At 49.1% G+C, this 19,461-nt stretch overlaps 2 protein-coding genes and 1 long non-coding RNA gene across 6 annotated transcripts in view; 1 reads left to right on the top strand and 2 right to left on the bottom strand.

Annotated features, from left to right (window-relative positions):
* DCAF7 (DDB1 and CUL4 associated factor 7) overlaps positions 1–9,286 on the bottom strand; it is a 19,400-nt gene extending 10,114 nt beyond the window's left edge. Inside the window, exons 1-3 of the mRNA XM_064174058.1 lie at positions 8,855–9,286; positions 1,802–1,960; positions 1,077–1,188 (exon numbers count right to left, since the gene is read on the bottom strand). Of these exons, the coding sequence (XP_064030128.1) occupies positions 1,077–1,188; positions 1,802–1,960; positions 8,855–8,992 (409 nt within the window). The 5' untranslated portion in view covers positions 8,993–9,286. The remainder of the gene's footprint in view (positions 1–1,076; positions 1,189–1,801; positions 1,961–8,854) is intronic.
* LOC135191610 (uncharacterized) lies at positions 8,684–19,461 on the top strand. Of its 2 annotated transcripts, XR_010308855.1 has the most exons (4): positions 8,684–8,939; positions 10,305–10,376; positions 18,936–19,145; positions 19,262–19,461. It is a non-coding gene; the product is annotated as an uncharacterized LOC135191610 (long non-coding RNA). The 2 variants fall into 2 exon arrangements; XR_010308854.1 differs by lacking the exon at positions 10,305–10,376 and having other exon boundaries at positions 8,690–8,939.
* KCNH6 (potassium voltage-gated channel subfamily H member 6) overlaps positions 10,378–19,461 on the bottom strand; it is a 39,516-nt gene continuing 30,432 nt past the window's right edge. For 2 of the 3 annotated variants that reach the window (XM_064174045.1, XM_064174046.1), the window contains 7 exons: positions 17,184–17,436; positions 16,573–16,766; positions 15,266–15,365; positions 14,717–15,004; positions 14,157–14,337; positions 12,091–12,289; positions 10,378–11,693 (listed from right to left, as the gene is read on the bottom strand). In XM_064174045.1, coding sequence (XP_064030115.1) covers positions 11,403–11,693; positions 12,091–12,289; positions 14,157–14,337; positions 14,717–15,004; positions 15,266–15,365; positions 16,573–16,766; positions 17,184–17,436 — 1,506 coding nt within the window. In that variant the 3' untranslated portion in view covers positions 10,378–11,402. The remainder of the gene's footprint in view (positions 11,694–12,090; positions 12,290–14,156; positions 14,338–14,716; positions 15,005–15,265; positions 15,366–16,572; positions 16,767–17,183; positions 17,437–19,461) is intronic. The other variant, XM_064174047.1, reaches the window with a different exon arrangement.

Raw genomic sequence — 19,461 nt, 5'->3', positions numbered from 1 at the left:
AGCTGCAGGAAGACTCTTCCACACAGGAATACAGTGTAAATAGCTCACATCTACTTTGATCTATTCTGAAGGCTGACGCAGCTCTGAGATCAACTTTCCCACCCTGTAAATCTCAAGTGCATGTCAAAGTCCAAATTCAATCCCAGCATTGCGATAGCATGTTGTTATTAATTGATTGTTCCTGTGGACTGAAGGTGGGGCTAGCAGTAAAGCCCTTAAGAGATGAGAGATGCAACACACGCAAAATAAATCACGTAGTAAATAAGTACTAGACATATTATCACTGTAAATCTCTGGGCAAATCCCCCTGACAAATGACTGCGCTCTTCTGGGAAACCAGCCTCTACTGGATCAGACATTTTGGATGCACAATTTGGCCCACAGGCTATAATTAAACCTTAATCATTCAGCCTCCTCCTCCAACTGAATTAAGGGCTCCTGACTTTACTCCTGCTGCTGAAATGGCTTCACAAAAGACAAAGCTCAGTACATAAAGTTTCTATCCACTGCAGAACACCCTGCAGTAAGTCGCAGGAGTTCACGTACAGGTTTAAACTGGACATTAGGATTTTTTTTTCCCAGCAAGAGTGGTCAGACATTGGAATGGGCTGCCCAGGGAGGTGACAGAGTCACCAACACCACATGTGTTTAAAAGTCATTTGGATGTGGTGCTTGGGGATATGGTTTAGGGTGAACCTTGCAGAATAGGGATATTGGTTGGACTTGATGATCCGGAAGGGCTTTTCCAATCTGAATGTTTCTGTGACACATCATTAATTAGCACTATGACAACAGCTTGCCAGGCCCGAAAAGTGAGAATTCCTGTCTGCAAATACGGAACAGCCCTAATCCATCTGAAGTGACCCATTCTGCCCTGGACAAGGCACCTTTCCATGTAAATGGTCTCAATAAGCTGCTCAAGTTTTATTTATGTTATTTTTAACCTAAGACAATGGCAGTTTCTATGATGTACAAATCAACATGCAATGGCAGCAGTCAGTCACAGACTAGACTTCAGAACAAATTCAAAAGCCTGTGTTTTCTGCACTGAAAATACAGCATTTTGCCAGTCTCACCTAGAAGGTAAGGATCCACTTCATTCCAGTCAAATGATGTTAGCGGAGCACAGAAATCAGAGTTCTTGTTATTATTCAGCAAACACTCCAGCCTGGTCTCTGTCTCACCCACCTTTAGAGAAAGTGAAACAGCAGACTTAAAATAGCAAAATTAGTCACATTTCCAAAACACATGGTGTTAATCCTGGGTTTCTTTTCTCTTGGCTTGACATTCTAAAACTCTGACAAATCCAGCTTTAAGATGGAAAAGAGGAGACTTAGACTAGAGATTAGGAAGAAATTCTTGACAGTGAGGAAATACTGGAACAGGCTGCCCAGGGAGGTTGTGGATGCCCCCTCTCTGGAAGTATTCAAGACCAGGTTGGACAAAGCCAACTCAAGTCCCTGCCTATGGCAGGGGCGTTGGAACTAAATGACCTTGAAGGTCCCTTCCAACCCAAACCATTCTATGCATCTATCATCTTTAACAAGGTGATAAAAAACAGAAGCTACCATGATAATTCTGCTTCTCCTATAGCCTTTGAAATTCAGTCACATTATTGCAGTCAGGAAAAATTACTTAGTGTTCCAACTTGATTTTACGTCTTAACCTCCAAACTGCAGCAAGGGCAGGAACACTGAGAGGAAAATAACTCACTTAAAAAAAAACCTGGTCATGAGTGAAAATAGATCAATATGCAACACAACACCATGGTTCATCTTTAATCTAGGGAGAATTTACTTACTCTCCATACTCGCAGATAGTCGCCGCTGGTTGCCAACAGGTCTGGATACACTCCCTTGGTGTCTGGAATCCACATGAGCTTTGTGGTAGGGTAGGGGTGATCAAAGGTGTTCCTGCAAATGAATTCTGAGCTCTCTTCATCCAAACCAACAAGTTGCACCTGTAAGAAGAAAGTGTTTTATAAGAATGCTCCTTTATCATTCCAGCATTACGACCAAGTGTACTTCACAAAGACACCTTCTGTGGCCTCATGGATCAGCATGTCAATGGAATGAGCTTTGCTTCCTAGTTGGGGCATGTAAGCAAAGTGAGGTGCATATAACCGCCACAGTGCTCTGGCTTTGAAGAGATTATCTGAAATCCATTCCTAAAGGATTAAAGCCCACCCTTCTCTCTTCCACACTGCAAAGCTGAGTTAAAAATCACAGACTTAAATTGCTCAAGCATTATTGCAGTCACCTTTTAACTGAACTGATGTTGACAATGTCATCTTCAGAGAGCAGAACAAGCTGCAGTTTGCACAACCACCACCCACAATTAAAGCCCATATAAAGGAATTCTTGGGCAGATGACATCAGCTAGCAATTTATTTTCAGGTGACATTACCTAAAACCTTCTGTCACAACTGCACAAAATTAATACACAGACGAATCAGAAAGTCAGAAGGTAAAACAGAAGTCCAACTTGGAAAAAATAATTAGGAAACTAAAATATTTACATCATTATTCAAATGTTCTGTGTGAACAGACCAAGAAAACAGCTCTGCTGAAAGGTTCTAGGCAGCTGAATTCCAAAAGAGTTTTTTTTTGCAGATCAGTGACAGTGGGAAGGGCTAACTTGCCCAGCTGAGAGTGATGCAAGGCAGAGCAAACATGAAACTATCTCCATACAGCTTGGCCATGACAACATCTGAAGTAATCTTCCAAATCTTAGACATTATGTTATTCAAAAAATATTGACATGCCAGAAAGTGCTCAGAAAGCAACAATAGGGTGCTGGGAGGGTGTGTTTAACCCAGCAGTAGCTGCAAGACTCAAACAGGATGAAAGCTACTGTGTGAACTGCGGCTCAAACAAACATGGGGACAGTTCACTATAGTTAGTTTGTAAGCTGCCCACCCTAGGAACTTTCTAGTAACTTTCCACATAGCAGCTTCCTCCTGGGAATAATGGCTTAATGGACTTTTCCCTAAGATGTTTATCTGGAAAAATCCTAACTATTTTGGGACAAGCCATTTAGTTATTTGCTCTGACGAAGGGGTTGGATTAGTTCATAGAATCAACCAGGTTGGAAGAGACCTCCAAGATCATCCAGTCCAACCTATCACCCAGCCCTATCCAGTCAACTAGACCATGGCACCGAGTGCCTCATCCAGTCTTTTCTTGAAGACCTCAAGGGACAGTGACTCCACCACCTCCCTGGGCAGCCCATTCCAATGGGAAATCACTTTCTCTGTGAAGAACTTCCTCCTAACATCCAGCCTATACCTATACCCCGGCACAACTTGAGACTGTGTCCCCTTGAGGTCCCTCCCAGCCCTTAACATTCTGTGACTGTGAACATGCTGCACATTTTAAAAACTACTGGAAATCTACCATCTTCTGTCCACCTAACAGCAAACCAACAAATGCTTCAGTGGGTCTTGAAGTGTGACAGCAGCAGTTGCAAGCCCATTTAGAGATGCTCTTAGCCTCACCTCCTGCCACGACATTCATCCTTTTCACTCCATAACAGTCTCAAGTTGTGCTGGGGGAAGTATAGGCTGGATGTTGGGAGGAAGTTCTTCACAGAGAGAGTGATTTCCCATTGGAATGGGTTGCCCAGGGAGGTGGTGGAGGCACCATCCCTGGAGGTGTTCAAGAAAAGACTGGATGGGGCACTTAGTGCCATGGTCTAGTTGACTGGATAGGGCTGGGAGATAGGTCGGACTGGATGATCTTGGAGGTCTCTTCCAACCTGGCTGATTCTATTCTAAACCCTAAAAACCATACCCAAACTTGCCTCTAAAACCAATGCATTTGTCTGCCTCACACTGTTATAGCTGCTCCTTGTACTTCACACTCTAACATGAATCAGTCAAGAATCTCTCAGTCTTCTGAAGTGATTGACAAAAAGCTTTCTAACTCCTTCAGGGATCAGAAATACTAAGCGGATTTTACAAAGGAAGCAAATTGTCCTTGGTGATAGAAAATCTTGTGGCAAGGTCAGGATCAGAAGACAAATGACCTCTAATCATTTCTTCTGCTTTGTTGATGCTCTTTGCAGCTCAATGAGTGTATTAAGCCTACACAAAGCAATCAACACACTCATAACCACAAGCAAATCTCAAACAGCAAAGGACCCACGTTCACTGCTGTGAATTTATATATTCCTGCATCACACATTTATGTTTATCCCTTCCTCAGACCTGAGGATAAAGCAACAATTGTACAGCCAGGATCCTTGTAAGCTTTGCCATTTTTAGGGGCAAACCAGGTTAGAAAACAAAAATTGCATTAGCAATAGTGGAGCTTCTGGCAAGTGCTGAAGATCAGGTGTCTGACATCGATTGTCAGACCTGGCAGCAGCCTGGGTTAACTCTGAGTAGGAGTCTTTGGTCTGTCCAGAGACAGAAGCAGCGAAAAATATTGCTTGAGAAGCTTTGCTCTTTCCTAGCTCGGCACATTCAAAGGTATGACTCTTCTCTTTGGACTTGACCACACAGAGCAATTATAGGATCCCTCCATTCATCCTCTGACCACAAGGAGGGGGAATGATGGAATTACCTTCAGCACACTGATTATACTCAATCCTTGTCTCTCCTTCCTGCAACTGAGGCAAGATCTGCAGCTAGCTGCCAGCTACTGCACGAAGGAGTGCCTCAAGTCCAGCTCAGATAAGGCTGAGGTGATGCTAATAGGGAAGTAAATGTCTGTCAGGTACAAATGGAACCATTTTACATCTCCCTGTAACACATTCCAGTGGGAAGAGGAGGATCAGTGTGTTCCATCCCCATTAGCTTTGTAATTATGCTGTGACAGTAGGTAGGAATGCTAAATAATTGTTTCTCCAATACATAGAGATATGCTAAAATTGGATGTGGCTTTTCCTATCAAAATCCAAGCCCTTATCAACACATGGCTTAATTGCAACAGTGCATCCTGGGTGAAGCAGTGCCTCTAGTCAGCAGACTTCCAAAACATGATGTTTCATAGAATCACAGAATGCTCTGGGGAGGAAGGGACCTTAAAATCATCTAATTCCAACCCTTCTGGCATGGGCAGAGACATCTCCTATTAGCTCAGGTAGCTGAAGGCCTCATCCAACCTGGCCTTGAATATCTCCAGGGAAGGGACATCCACAATCTCCCTGGGTAATCTGTTCCAGTGTCTCCCCACTCTCACTGTCAAGAATTTCTTCCTCATCTCCAGTATCAATCTCCCCTCTTCCAGCTCAAAGCTATTGTCCCTCATTCTGTCACTACAAGCCCTCCCCAGCTCTCCTGTAGTCCCCTTCGGGGGCTGAAAGGCTGCTCTAAAGCCTCATCAAAGCTTTCTCTTCTCCAACATAATAAAAAAGCAGCAGGTACAGAATTAAACAATGTTGCATTTGCTGACAGCTGACTTTTTTCATGGAGGAACAGTGAAGGAAGTTCACAGTTGTTTGTGTAAATCCACTCATTTCTGTAATCTAATTAGTAACCACTACAAACAACATGTTATAACTATTTTGGGGTCATGTACAATCAAATATCTCACTGCACCAATTAACCTTTAACATGCAATCTATTTTTCTTTGCAACTAAAGCTTACAGAAAAAAAAATAACCCTCTGGTAAAACAACTACCCTGAGCTCTCTGATTCAAGGCACTGTTAAAGGGATGGTGGCAACCTGGGAAGCTCATGGTGATAACCTGCCAGTTTGCTCCAGAGATAGCACTGGTACAGCACCTCCCTCTACTGTAATCTAAAACACACTCCAATTCTGTCTTGCAGAGGAGATCCCAAAATCACCTGACTTTTCCACGTGGTTCCTGATCAAGGAAGCCACAACTGGGAGGCCTGTGGCAGTTGGATTTATGAACACCTCCCATCACACCAGTGATCCACGAGGCATTAGAGAGTTTCCTAATCCAGGAATTTCAGAAAAAACTACATCAAATAATCTGAGTTCTTCCATCTGACTGGAGTAAGTCACCTCGCTTCTGGTAACCAGTGATGTGACAACATGCACAAGCTGAAAGGAAACTCCTACGGGGCTCAAACCATTCCTTTGTGGTTTGCTTTTCAGTCTGTTAGCATGGGGGGCTGAAAGGGGTTAGAAGAGTTTAAAAATCGAGGCAAGCAGTACATTAGGGTTTGGTAATCAACAGATTTGAGTTACTCACAAAGCAGAGATGTAAACAGCCACTTTACATATGTAACCTCTAAGTGCTTCAAGCTCTGATAATTACTACAGAAACAGAGAAGAATCTCTCCTCTTTCTTCATTGTAATTCCCTCACAGTGGGCACATCTGCAGCAACAAACAATCGGTGCATTAAGTCTTTTTAAAAGCACCTTTTTGAAAAAGACCCTAAGTCAGAAGAGTAATGACAAAAAGATACATTCACCTATTTGCTTAAATTTTAAAGCAAGCTAGAATTGCTCTTCCAGACCATGTTTTTAAGTACACGAGGGTAAGAAAGAAAAGCAGGTACGCAGAACAAACCATTGCAAGATCAGGAACAGAAATTATATTTGGAGCTTGTGAGACACCTCTAAAGATGCTGAGTGCAAAGAGAAACTTAAAATGAAAATGAGCTTTCATTATCCTTTTAATTGGTGCCAACTGCACCTAGAAGTTTATTTTGATGTCAGAAGCTGGCAGTATGAAATATGTCAACTGTGAAGGGCAAATCATGCAGGAGGGCAAAGATTTCACACAGGCCCTGTAAAAATCTGGTATTATTGCTTACCCCATAAGTCAGGCTATAAACCCAACTGCTCCAGACCTTCTGCAGCACATTACGGACTACTTAAACTGGGCAACTTCAGTTCTTTCCCTTTGTGTCTTCAATTATACCACTTACATGGGCAGAAGCTGGAGCTGGATGAGTTTACAACTAGTGTGCACCCAGTACAACTGTAGCATATCTGTCAAGGAGTTCCCAATCTGGAACGTGAAGCTATTCCCTGTTGCAGTATCCTCTAAAAGATTCACCAGAGAGTCACACACCATAAAGACAGTGCAAATGAAACACCGCTAGCAAGCCTGCTCTCTTCCCCAAAGTAAAGGGGGTGACATCAAGACTCTAAGCAACACCACCACTTGCTATTACCCAAGCCAGCTCTGTCAGCTACCTCCTACGGCCAGAGGTTGTACTGAAAGCACTAAAAAAACCAACACAAACAAACAAAAAAACCCAATCCAAAAACCCCAAGAAAACCACTACAATCCCCTCCCACCTCTGGAATATTTGAGACACAGCAAATCCTCAATCCATTTATTGTACAAGTTTAATTTGTGATCACACGTCATCTTTTTCTACAGCAGCAGCAGCCAGGCTGGCACTTCATTCTCATACAAGTGGCTTCCATCTCTTTATGCCACAGAGAATTCACAGCATGTGATGCTCACATGGACTGAAGTCAAGAGAACAGTTATTCTTGAAACTCAGAGGTCAAGAGAAAGACAGAGGAATATTTACACACAGAAGCAGCAACTTACCCACACAATTTCTGTCTGCAACAACTGTGAGTGTAAAGTGTTGAAAAGAGAGAGAGGTTGAGTCACCTGCAAGTCTGAAAAGGCTGAAATTAAGAGCAACCCCAGAGAATGGTCCAAACTTGAGGAGTTAAAGGCAACATAAATATATCCTCGTCATTAACCTATTTCACCTCCTCTACACACGAAAAACGTTTCATTGCGAGTTTGGAGTTTTAGCTTCTCAAAGCACAGTCTACACTTTCAAGCTGATCTTTAAGCAAATTACAGTTCTCAAGCTCAGGAACCTGCCTTTCCCCAGCAGCACTCCCAGACCCACAGCAGTGCTCACTTTTACGAGATGCCAGCTCACACACAGCCAACCCATACCGGTTGAACTACAAAGTGTTCAGAAGTATCACGTCTAGGACTCACACAAGTGCGGCAATTTAACTGCTGCAAGATATGTCTCCCCCGCCTCCATCACCTCATTACATCCCTGTACAAAGTCCAAACCCCAACACACTTTCTGACGCCATTTGCACCATTAAACAGCCTGATACAAGCTGCAAAGCACACCGGCTATAAACAAAGCTGTACTTGCAAAACCTTCAGCTTCACACAAATTCAAGGATGCTCTATAGCTAATGCCCATTTCCTCCTCACTCTTCCATTTATGTCAATTCATTGTACTAGGCTAGCAATTAAAGTCTGTTAAGAAATGACTGGACAAGTGTCTGAAGAGGTGAATATATAGCTTCTGCTATAAGTGTAAGGCTCTCTACTTTTATCTGGTAGGGAAACACCACAGATATAATCTCATGTCTCCTTATACCTTTGTTTTCCGAGAAAAGCAAAGGTTTTGAGGAATTAGTCAAAGTCGTTTATAAAGTTATGGAGAAAGTTACCATACAAAGTGCTCCACAGCAAGAAAGAATAATCAGAGCAACACATTTCCACCTCAGTCTCAGATATCCTGTATGTGCACAAACTAGTGCTGGCCATAAACTTTCCTTCGTACTGAAAAATAAAGCCAAGTATACTCAGGCTAAGAGACGCTTCTGGCTGAGGACCTGTCAACAGCAGCACCCATGGCACTCCCCACCCCCAGCTCCTCAGTCTCCCAACAGCTGAAAAATCGAGGGAGGAAAATAAGCCTAAATCTAGGCCGGCACCCTGCACTTCAGAAGACTATCTGACGGCTCTAATCAGTTCCCTGGGCCAAGGACAAGGCAGGAAAACTCCCTCCAGCTACATCACTGTGGGGGCCGTGCCCGGCACTAGGGAGCCGCTTGAACCACTAGGACGAAGAGAGTCAGCCTTCTCCTCCCCCTCACTCTATTCCGGTCCCGACGCCGGTACAGCCGGGCCCGGCCGCCGTCGCTCCCCACCTTGTTGTTATACTCCTCCACGAAGCTGCCCAGCGCCAGACGGAACCGCTTGTCCGGCCGGACGCTCCAGTTCATGGCATACACGGTCCAAGGCGCCTCATATTTGTAGATCTCCTTCCGCTTCCCATGCAACGACATGGCTCGGCCGAGGGGACCCCGGGCAGCGGCGGGTCTAAGGGGAACACCGGTCTTGGCCGAGGCGGGGGGGCTCGGGCTGGGTTCGGAGGGGAGAGACGGGCCTGACTGAAGGGAGGCGCGGGAACACGAAACGCGCAGCGGGAAAGGAGTAGCGCGGCCGGAGGGGTGGCAGGGAGCGGGGGAGGGAGCGGGGGAGGCAGCCGCTCGGCGCCGCGCCCCCAGGCCCAGACCCCGGCAATAAGAGCAGCGCGCAGGCCGCTTGGGACTCAGCCCCTCACACAACGGGAACGGAAGCCGCGCGCGGAGCTCCGCCTGCCGCGTGCTGCTTGGCTATATCGCCTGTAACTTAGAATCTCGGACATCTATTGGGCAACTTAACCGTCAGTTTGACCCTTTTCGTTTCTCTATTGGTTGCTTTGCCCTTCATTCCAAACGGCTGCTCACCCCCTGACTGGGATACCCTACCGGTGCGCTTGGCTCCGCCCCAGAGGGCGGCCACGCTCCTTCTCGACATCTTATTGGCTAGCAGGGGTCGCAGTGGCGAGAGGTGGGACCTCGAGCCCTTCTTGACAATGGATTGGCTGGAAGTGGTGTCAGTCGCTTCAGGCGGAGGCAGGTCGGCGACGTCTTGAAGTCGCTGGTGGTGCCTGTGTTCGTATCCTGGTTTCGATGCGTGGCGAAGGGGAACGGGCTACTCCCTGATTAACCGAAGCTTAATTGTGAAGAGTTGTTTTTGGCGGCATTGACCTGTGCCCGACTCGGGGAAGGGGCGCAAGGGTACACTGGCTTCCCTGGTTCCTCCTGCCTGGGGCAGGGCGGGCCGAGGCCCTGCGTCTGGCTCTGCCCCTTCAGCGTCTCAGCTACCTCATGGCAGGGCTCTGTGGGTGCCTGAGACCCTGGCATTGGGTGAAGGCGATTCCCGGGCTCTGCACGTCCTGGGAAACTTTGGAGGCCTCCTGGCTCTTTAGGCCGAGGCACAGTATGGGGAGGAGGTGTCGTGGCCACTGACAGAGAAACCTGGACCAGTCCGGCTTATAAATGACCCTTTTGTGGGACTGTAGCTGCCCCGGCTCTTGGCACGGGCTGCCGGCTGGTTTGTCATGTGCAGCAGAACAACAGCAGGCTGGTCCAGTGGAAAGCTTTTGCAAATTGCTATTGAGCCCAAACCGCATCCTATAGGGTAATAATTGCTCAGCAAAGCCCTCCCAGGCCCCATCCGTGATGGGTAAGACTGGCGTGTGGGTTGTTAGCCCCAGACTACCTCACTGAATGACCTGAGCTTTGACCACAGCCTTTCTTTGGGTCTCTGCAGATTAGCACCCGTGCTTTGTACTGCCAGAGGTGAATTTGCCAGTGCTCCCAACAAACACAGCTGTAACCTGTGGTAGGTGCCAAAAACATCTTTATTAGCAAAGTGTACACTAAAACTCCAGAGAAGGAGATGCTCACAGTTTTACTACTCTCAAAGGGAGCTGGATAGATTACTTGAGCAGGTGGTCTAGGTCTGTCACAGCATCTAACTGAAGGGCAGGGCAGCAGTGCTATGTGAGCTTCTCCTATGGGGAATGCTGCAGGAGCCTGCTGGGGTGGAGGAAGCACCTATCAAACCTTTATCCAAAGAGAGAAGCTGGGAGGAAAGGCTGGAGATGAGGGGTCTGGGGCTTTTCAGCTTTCTGGGATTGTGCTTTTGAGTTTTGTGCTTTATACCCAGGCCGGTGACCAGTGGGGTTTATCTGGGGGGCTGGGGGGCTGTGTTGGTTTCTGCAAAGTGCGACTGGCCTTGCTGGACAAGTCAGTGCCCTACGACTCGTGCTGAAGCATGCTGAAGTAGCAGGGGCTGTTGGCCCTTAGTTTCTCAGTGGCAGTCAGACAGGACAGGGATAGCCTCTGTCCTTGTCCTGGGCTTCCCACCTGCAACTCCCTGCAGTACTGCGTTGCGGAAATCTCCTCCTCTGGCCACTACCCTTTCTGTAGTGCCCGCAGGCTCCCTTGCTGCAGTACTACCCAGTGGTCCCTGCTCCCAAGAGCTGACAGCAGAGTGGCCTGGATTTGCTCTCCTCTGGTTGCTGTGGTTCACTTGGCATGCGCTGTACTCTAGAGGAAGCCTTGGCAAGGAAGAGGTGGTGGGTACCATTTGGCCTGGCCAGCTTCTTGATGGCTGTAAGAATGAACTCGTCTGGGTTCACTATAGTGTGCAAATGAAATCTACTCTATGGGAACTGCTGGAAAATGTTGACCTTGGACACCAGCCACTCTGTGCTTCCTTTCATGATGGCAGAAGACAGCTACAAATTATACCCCTGAGCCAATGGCATTGTCCTCTATCTTACTCTAGCAGTCAAAATCAACATCAACTGAGCTCGCTTGCAGTTGAGGTTCCTCTTGACTTGCTTCGCAGCCTCCACATCTCTTAACTTCCAGGAAGCACTGGGTCGGAGAGGTGCCTCTGAATGTCCTCATGCTCAGAAGATGCTTCCAAGTGCTCAGGGAGGGAAGGGAAGCGAGAGCCCCGCAAGAGTCCCTGGCTGTTTGTTGCCCTTTGGTGGGGAGAAGGCTCTGGCTTTGGGAGAGATGGGGAATGGTGCTCATGCTTGGAGTAGACTCTCATGGTTTCATCAGATGCCATAGTGAGGTGCATCCCACTTGACAAGGAGTCCCTGGATTGCAAGTGGAACTTTTCTACCTCTGTGTAGCTTGGGCTCTGTTGGGAAAGGAGGAAAAAAGCAAAGTAGCCACACTCTCTCCTCACTCTGGCAGGCTCCAAGCCCCCAAATGTTATTTTTTTTTTTGCCTGAGGTACCCTCAGAGCAGAGGAACTCAACTCCTTGGGCTACCGCTGGGGCAACCTGGTAGTAGATTTGAGATGGAAGGCTGTAGCTCCTTGGGCTACTAGCTGGAGATGGTAGGCTGCGTTTCCAAACCAAAGTCAGGCTCTGGGCAGAAGTACCCCCAGGTAGATCTACTCCCACTTCAAGTCCGCAGGGCTTTGCCTGGAGCCTCTGTGTGTGAGGAGGCTGAAGGGAACTGCTGGCCCTTCAGGACCTGTCTGCTCAGGGACAGGAGGAAGCTCGGGAGCCAGGAGGGGTGGGTGGTCTTACCTGCTCTGCGGTTGTCTTCTCCTTGTCCTGTGGGGCTGCACAGGGGGCGAGCGGCTCCAGGCTCCGCGGGAGGATGCCGTACATGACGAGGTTGTGGGAGGAGGGTGAGATGGGGCTGTACGCGGGCGGCACTTGGGACAGCTGGCGCTGCAGGAGCTGGAGGATTATATTAATGTCTGACGACATCCTGGACTCCAGCCTGGGGACAGAGTGGCCCAGCGTTAGCACCGTGCAGCCTGCTGCATCCCATGGGAGCCAGCCCGGCTGCTGGGAGGGGAGTCACTGGGGAGGAGGTTCCAATTCCACTGCCCGAGGGTGATGATGCTTTGCCTGGTGCTGCTTGGTGAGGTTTTTAGCTGAGCTTCAAACTAGCACTGCCACAGGGAGATCAATCCTGCCGTTTCTCTCCTGCCACACTTAATCATCCTCTGCCCTTTTTTTTTTCCTTTGGTGGAGCTACACTGGGATCTAAAGCAGGGAACTGAACAAAGCTAAAACTACCCCGGAGCAGGGAAAAAATTGCAATGGTTAGTTTTAATCTGGATCAATTCTCCAGGCCAGTTGCCTGTGCTGACAGATGGGAGCAAGTCAGGTTGGTGCCAACCATTTTTTATTGAGGAATAGAAGGAAATGGAAAAGGAGAATAAGGAAGAGACCTTCCTGCTGCCTTGTCCTTGGGTAAAATGAGCAGCTCTGTTTGGAGTGGATACAGTTCCCCTCACAGGAAACAGTCCTGGCAGTGCCTACAGAGTAGGTAGGAGATCTGGCCCTATTGCAGGTGATGGCATGCTGGCGAGACACTGAAAGTGAGCCTAGCATGGGCAGCAGCCATGGGTGGCAGAGCCAGCTGCTTGCATGGGTGCTGCCTGGGGCCCTTAAACATCTGGGATAACTGCCCAGCTCCCGGACAAGAGCACGAGTTAACTGAGCATGCTTCAGGAGCAAGGTTGAGATGCTTACAAGCAAGAGATATTTATCTTATCTCTGGAAACAGAATCATAAAATCGTTTGGGCTGGAAAAGATCTCTATCATTAAGTCCAACTGTCAACACCCCCATGGCTGTTAAGCCATGTCTCTGCTATGGCTTACATAAGTGCTATGGCTACGTGTTTCTTGAATACCTCCAGGGATGGTGACTCCACCACCTCCCTGGGCAGCCTGTTCCAGTGACTGACCACTCTTCCAGGAAAAAAAAATCCTAATTTCCAACCTAACCCTCCCCTGGCACAATTTCAGGCCATTTCCTCTCATTCTATCACTTGATACTAGGGAGTAGAGATCAACCCCAACCTGGCCTCAACCTCCTTTCCAGGGAGCTGTAGAGAGCAATAAGGTCTCCCCTTGGTCTCCTCCAGACCAAACACCCCCAGCTCCCTCAGCTGCTCCTCCCCAGCCCTGTTCTCCAGACCCTTCACCAGCTTTGTTGCCCTTCTCTGGACCTGTGCCAGCCTCTCAATGTCTTTCTTGTTTTGAGGAGCTCAAAACTGAACCCAGTATTTAAGGTGTGGCCTCACCAGTGCTGAAATCCTTATTAGGACACTGGAATATCAACACAAATGTTGATATTGTCAAACAGTTTGAGTAAGTCCTGGGACTCTGAGACAAGCAGATGTCAGGATGTCACCTGTAATGCAACATCTGCCTTCTGGTTCAAAAACCATGTTTTTTTCACTTCTTTAGGGGGCAATGATGTGCATGAAGCTCAATTGTAGCTTCTGCAGCAGGGAAAGGAGACTTGCAAAGGGCTCAGGTTGTGAGCCCCTGGGTGGTTTCATGTCTGTGACTGCACTGAGTTTGAAGGCAATAGCAAAGCAGCAGTTCCCAGGAGTGGTGGCACAGCAGCACGAGGTACTGGGGCGGGAACCAGGGGTAGCACTTGCAGTTTGAGAAGATGCTGCCTTTGCAAAGTGCTGCCACCACCTCCCTAAGGAATGTGGTGTCCCAAGGGCTCGGGAGATGGCATCTGCTGCACAAAGCCCACTGCAGTTGCTCCTGGAAAGTAGAAGGTGATAGCCTGTAGACCCCTTGGGTGGTCTCTAACCCTGTGCATGAAGGACCTGCCTACCTGCTGAGCTGGGCCTGCAGGAGCTCCAGCCTGGACTCGATCTGCCCCGGTCTGTCATCCCTGTGCAGGGGAACATCTTGTGAGCTCTGTACCAAGGAGACGTGTTGCAGAGACTCTGGGTCATGGTTTGGCCTTTGGTCCTCCCAGAAGGTGAACATGTTGGGGATATCCAGAGGGGTGGCTGGAAGGAAAACAGTTATCTCAGCACTTCTGTCCATCACCCATCATCCTGATACACATGCTTCTCAGAGTCCACCACCCTGGCACCCAAGGCAGTCATAGACAGTCCATCACAATGGCCCCCAGTGTGCCTGTAGAAGGCACATAGCATTTGGCCCCTCGGGGCAGCCCGAAAGGGGTCCTTGGGTGCTAGCAGAAACTGCATATCGTGACAGGGACAGAATACACTCTACTGGGGACAAAAGGCAGCAAAACCCCTTGGCCACAAGTGTGTCTACCCTCAGATATTTTTAAGTTGCTTGGCTCTACCCCAAGACAACGCCACCAAGCCCAAGCATCCATCACCACCCTCCGACAGCTTTGGCTGCAGTCATGGATACCTGCATAGGGCTGGCTGCTTTCTGCTGCTTGCTTGCCAGCCTCCGTGTCTCCGGTGCTGGTGGCGTTGAGGCTGAGCCTGAGCAGAGCCAAGTCATCCTTTTTGGATGTGGGGAAGGTCTCTGCCTTCACAGGGCTGCCAGTCTTGGCCTCATCCTCGCTGGTTTGGGAGCAGGGAGTGGTGCTGCTGCCCAGGTTGTCCCACTGGTCCTTACTCAGTGGGTCCTGTGGGTTGGTGAGCTCTGAGTAGGTATGATACTGCTCTGCATCAGAGATGCCCGTGTCTGCATCTGTGGGACAGCACAAGAGGTTAATCTGAGGAGTAGCACACATGGAAAATCAGTCCCCATCCCCTTCAGGGTGCCTGTAGGGCTGGGACATCCTAAGGAGAGGGAGAGAAGGCCACATGGGTGTTCCCAGGGAAGGGACACATAGGCTGGTCTGCAGGGATGGAGACACCAACAGCTTTGGGCACCTGCTAGGGCAGTAATTAAAGGGTGATCCTGCTTAGAGCCCTGCAAACCAGGCTCTGTTGATGCTGGGGGACTCACCAGGCTTACTGGGCTGGCAGAGGGAGTGCTTGCGGCGGTGCGAGCGGCGGTAGGTGCAGTCGTACTCTTCGCTGAGCGGCGAGCGTGGAACACTGTCTGCCTGAGGGATGAGAGGGAATGGTCACCAGGGTCAGGGAGTTGTGTCTCATCCATGGAATCATAGAATTACTTGGGTTGGAAAAAACCTCTAAGATCATCCAGTCCAACTATCAACCCAACGCCACCATGTCCCCAGGTGCTGTGCCCACACCTTGTTTGAACACCTCCAGGGATGGTGACTCCACCCTGGGCAGCCTGTTCCAATTCCTGACCACTCTTTCAGGAAATACTTTTTCTGTAATATCCAATCTAAACCTCTCTGGTAAAATTTCAGGCCCTTTCCTCTTGATCTATGGATACCTGTGCCCATCCATCAAAGCCATGTCCTATCCCTGGGCACCAATATGCACTTGTGGATGCCATGGCCCATCCATGAGTACTGATGCCTGTCCATGGGTGCTATGTCTTGTCTATAAGGGCCACATCTTATCCATGGGTGCCATGTCCATGTGGGATACAGCTCATTCAGCATCCTTCTATGGCTGGTCTCCAACTACCTCTGGCTCACTCTTACTGTCCTGTCCCACCCAGTGACTCCTGGTGAGGTGGCACAGGAAAAGGTTAACCTAGAGGCTTCCCTCAGTGCTCTGAGATTGAATAGAAGATGTCTGGGACATGGGGAGGGAAGGAGGGCCCTGAGGTGGAGCAGGACATTATTGGGTGGGACAGGACATAGAAGGATTTTGACTTTCTTTTCTGTCTTACTAGACAAGTGTCTCTGAAAGAAAAATCAGGAAAGGACAAAGTCCAGTCAGAAAGTTTAAGAGTCAAACAGCAATGACAAAAATTCTCCAAGCCTTCCAGGGATTCCAGACCTGATTATCTGAAAGAGGAAACTGGAACCAGTGAAGCATGAGACTATTTCTTACTTCAGCAACCTCAGAATGTGTGTGACCCACTTGCCTAGGTAGGAGTAGTCCTGGAGGTGATTTACAACTGCTACAGAGCAGAGCACTATCAATGTGGCCGAGGAACTGAGGAGTTCCTCCTCAGGAACTGAGGAATGGAGCTGAGGAACGTGCAGTATGCTTGTGCCTGCTGGGCTGTGGGGGAAATCATGGCCTCATGGAGAGTGCCTTGAGAAACATGTTGGCCAACCCACCACCAAACCGAGTGAGGAGCACCTGTGGATTTCCTTGCTTCAGGTCTCCTGCTTGCCAAATTTGAGGCATTGATCACATTCCTCTTAGGACAGCCCTGGCACTCACATCTCGCAGGTTGAAGGTTATCTCTAAGTTGCTCCAGAAGTTGTCAGAGAAGGCTGGGTACATGTCCAAGACCTCCAGCAGGTCCTCCCGCTGGATCTTATGCAAGTCACAATAGGTCAGGGCTCTTACATCAGCGTTGGACTTCCCTGGGCGGGCATAGAGGCTGATGGGCTCCCCAAAGATGTCGTTCTTCCCTGTGCCAACAGACAGCATATTAGCAGGGAGTGGGCACCCACCCCAGTACTGGACCAGCAGACCTCACTTTGGGGCTCATGGACAAGGGGATGCCCAGCAACCCTGACCCTGTTTGTGGACTCTGGGGATTGCAGCACTGGAGGGAGCAAGCCAGGGCAGTGAGTCACCAGTAGTGGTTGGGTACTGCTGAGCCACTCTCTGCTCTACTCCTGACATCTCCCTGGGATCCTCCATTCCCCATCCACTGGTGGTGTGACCAACCAGGTGGTGAGGAAGAGCTTTCCCTTCTCCAGAATGCAGAGAAGGCCTGCACCCCTCACCTCACGCCGTTTATCCGCTGCTCATTGCCCTTCACTAATCATGATCACCCTTTGCTCCACCACCCCTTGCCCTCCTGGAAAGAAGGACTTTTCCACCTAAGATGGCCACCACAATGTCTTCCCGAAGGATCTCGATGGAGCCCCGGGAGATGAAGTAGAGTGTGGTGAGGACATCTCCATAGTGCACCAGGGTGTCTCCAGGTGGTGCATGGGTCGTCTTGAACTTCATGGCCAGCGCCCGCAGGCAGCCTTTGCTGGCTCCTCGGAAGGCCTTGCAGTTCTGGAGCAGAGTGCGGTTGAGGTGGAGGCAGATGTCTGCCTGCAGGCAGTCAGGGAAACCCTTCAGCACCTGTAAAAAGCAGAGAGATGCTATCAGGCCACTGTGCTTGGGCTGCCATGGTAGCCCTGGGAGGCTGTGTGGCACACAGTGGGACCAAAAGAGGAATCCTTATACCCAGACAGCCAGAACTGGGGACATCTTCAGTTCTTCATTGAATGGCTTGAGTTGGAAGGGACCTTAAAGATTGTCTAGCTCCAACCCTCCTGCCACGGGCAGAGACACCTTCCCCTGGACCAGGTTGCTCAAGGCCTCATCCAGCTTGGTCTTAAACACTCCCAGGGATGAGGCATCCACCATCTTCACTTGGTGGACTCCTGCCTATCCCTGGCTTGTACTGCATGTGGACAGTGATTAGAGCACTTCCAAGCAACAAATAAGAACAACCAGACCAATCTGTTCATACTCAGTGGGTGAACATCTCCCTTTTTACCTTTCCACCCACTAATCTTGGCTGAGCAAGAGTACAACCTGGTAATGAGCTGCTGCCCTAATTAAACAGTACCTGCTTGAATGCCAAGAAGCAGCAGGGGCCAGTTGTGTGCAGCAACAGCTGAATATGTCCATGGCAAACACCTTGTGTTGGACATGAGCATGTGAGCAGCAAGAGCATGGCTGCTCTGTGTATGGACATGGATTTGACCTGCAGGTAGTAAAAAGACACCTGGATGCAGTGCTGAGGGACTGGTCTGGTGGCAGTGGCTTAGCAGCAGTGGTGAGATTGTGAGCTCCAGGTGAGTGGCTGGACTTGATGATCTCAAAAGTCTCTTCCAACTTCAACAGTTCCATGGTGCTATGGTTCTATGATTCTAACATATAAATCTGAAGGTGAAATCAAGGTAGAACTTGCAGTATGGAGAAAGTGGCTGCTACCCATGGCTTGTGGTGCCAAGATAAGATCTACCTGGGTTTGAGGGTTTTATGGCCTTGGGGTCCCTTTGCTGTTTTCTCACATCATGCTGGTGGCTAAATCTGGGACAAACAGGCTGGAGCTGGTGAGTGCAGGTCATTCCTGGCTCATTCTCCATCTCCCAGGCTGAAAGCAGTGGCTTAGTTTCCCTACTGGGAAATTAGGGGTGGATGCATTGATCAGGCTGTGGGATGATTGATTGGATTGTGTCCCAGCAGCAGCCAGTAGGAACTGGGGTGAGCAGTGGCACATCCAAGCTATAAGCTCAGCTCATTATAGGGGATTTGTGACCCAGGTTTGCAGTAATCTAGGAGAACCTGTGCTTGGTTGTGTGCCATGGCTTTGCTTCTTGTCACTGCCACCAATGTCCAGCCCAGTGTTTCTCCCCTCCAAGAGAGAACTCTCCCAGCCACAACTCCCAAACACTGTCCAGTTGTTTAAACAGGCAGCAGCAGCTGAACACAGAGAGATTGTACTCATGCAAATCAATGACCTGATAGTGCCCAAAGATGGAGAAGGATCCTGTCTTAGGTAAAAAGGGATCATGAGCTGGGAATGATCACACTAACTCTCTCCTTGCCTTGTCCTTTCTTATTCACAGAATCACAGAATGGTAGGGGTTGGAAGAAACCTCTGAAGATCATCAAGTCCAATCCCCTTGCCAGAGCAGGATCACCTAAAGCAGGTCATGCAGGAACACAACCAGATGGGCTTTGAATGACTCCAGAGACAGAGACTACACCACCTCTCTGGGCAGCCTGCTCCACTGCTCTGCCATCCTCAAAGTACAGAAGTTCCTCCTCATGTTTAGGTGGAACTTCCTATGTTCAAGTTCATGTCCATCACCTCTTGTCCTCTCACTGGGGACCACTGAGAAGAGTCTGGCCCCATCTTCCTGACTTCCTCTCTTTCTCATTCTTCCTGCAGCCACCTGAGCCAGCACTGAACCCTGTGGCCATGAGCCAAGTCCTGCCACCCCATCCCAGCCCAGAATCCCCCTGCTGAGCCCCCTCCTCACCCCCACAGTGTCCTGGCACCATCAGCCCAAGTCTCCCCGACGAGCTCGGAGACATGATGCCTGTCCTGCGCAGCTCCACCATTGATCCCCTTTTGCTAATAAACAGCCT

This window comes from Pogoniulus pusillus, chromosome 40 (genome assembly GCF_015220805.1).
Source record: "Pogoniulus pusillus isolate bPogPus1 chromosome 40, bPogPus1.pri, whole genome shotgun sequence".
Classification (NCBI taxonomy): domain Eukaryota; kingdom Metazoa; phylum Chordata; class Aves; order Piciformes; family Lybiidae; genus Pogoniulus; species Pogoniulus pusillus.
The sequence above is the reverse complement of the archived record's forward strand: the minus strand, read 5'-3'. Positions and strand labels throughout refer to the sequence as shown.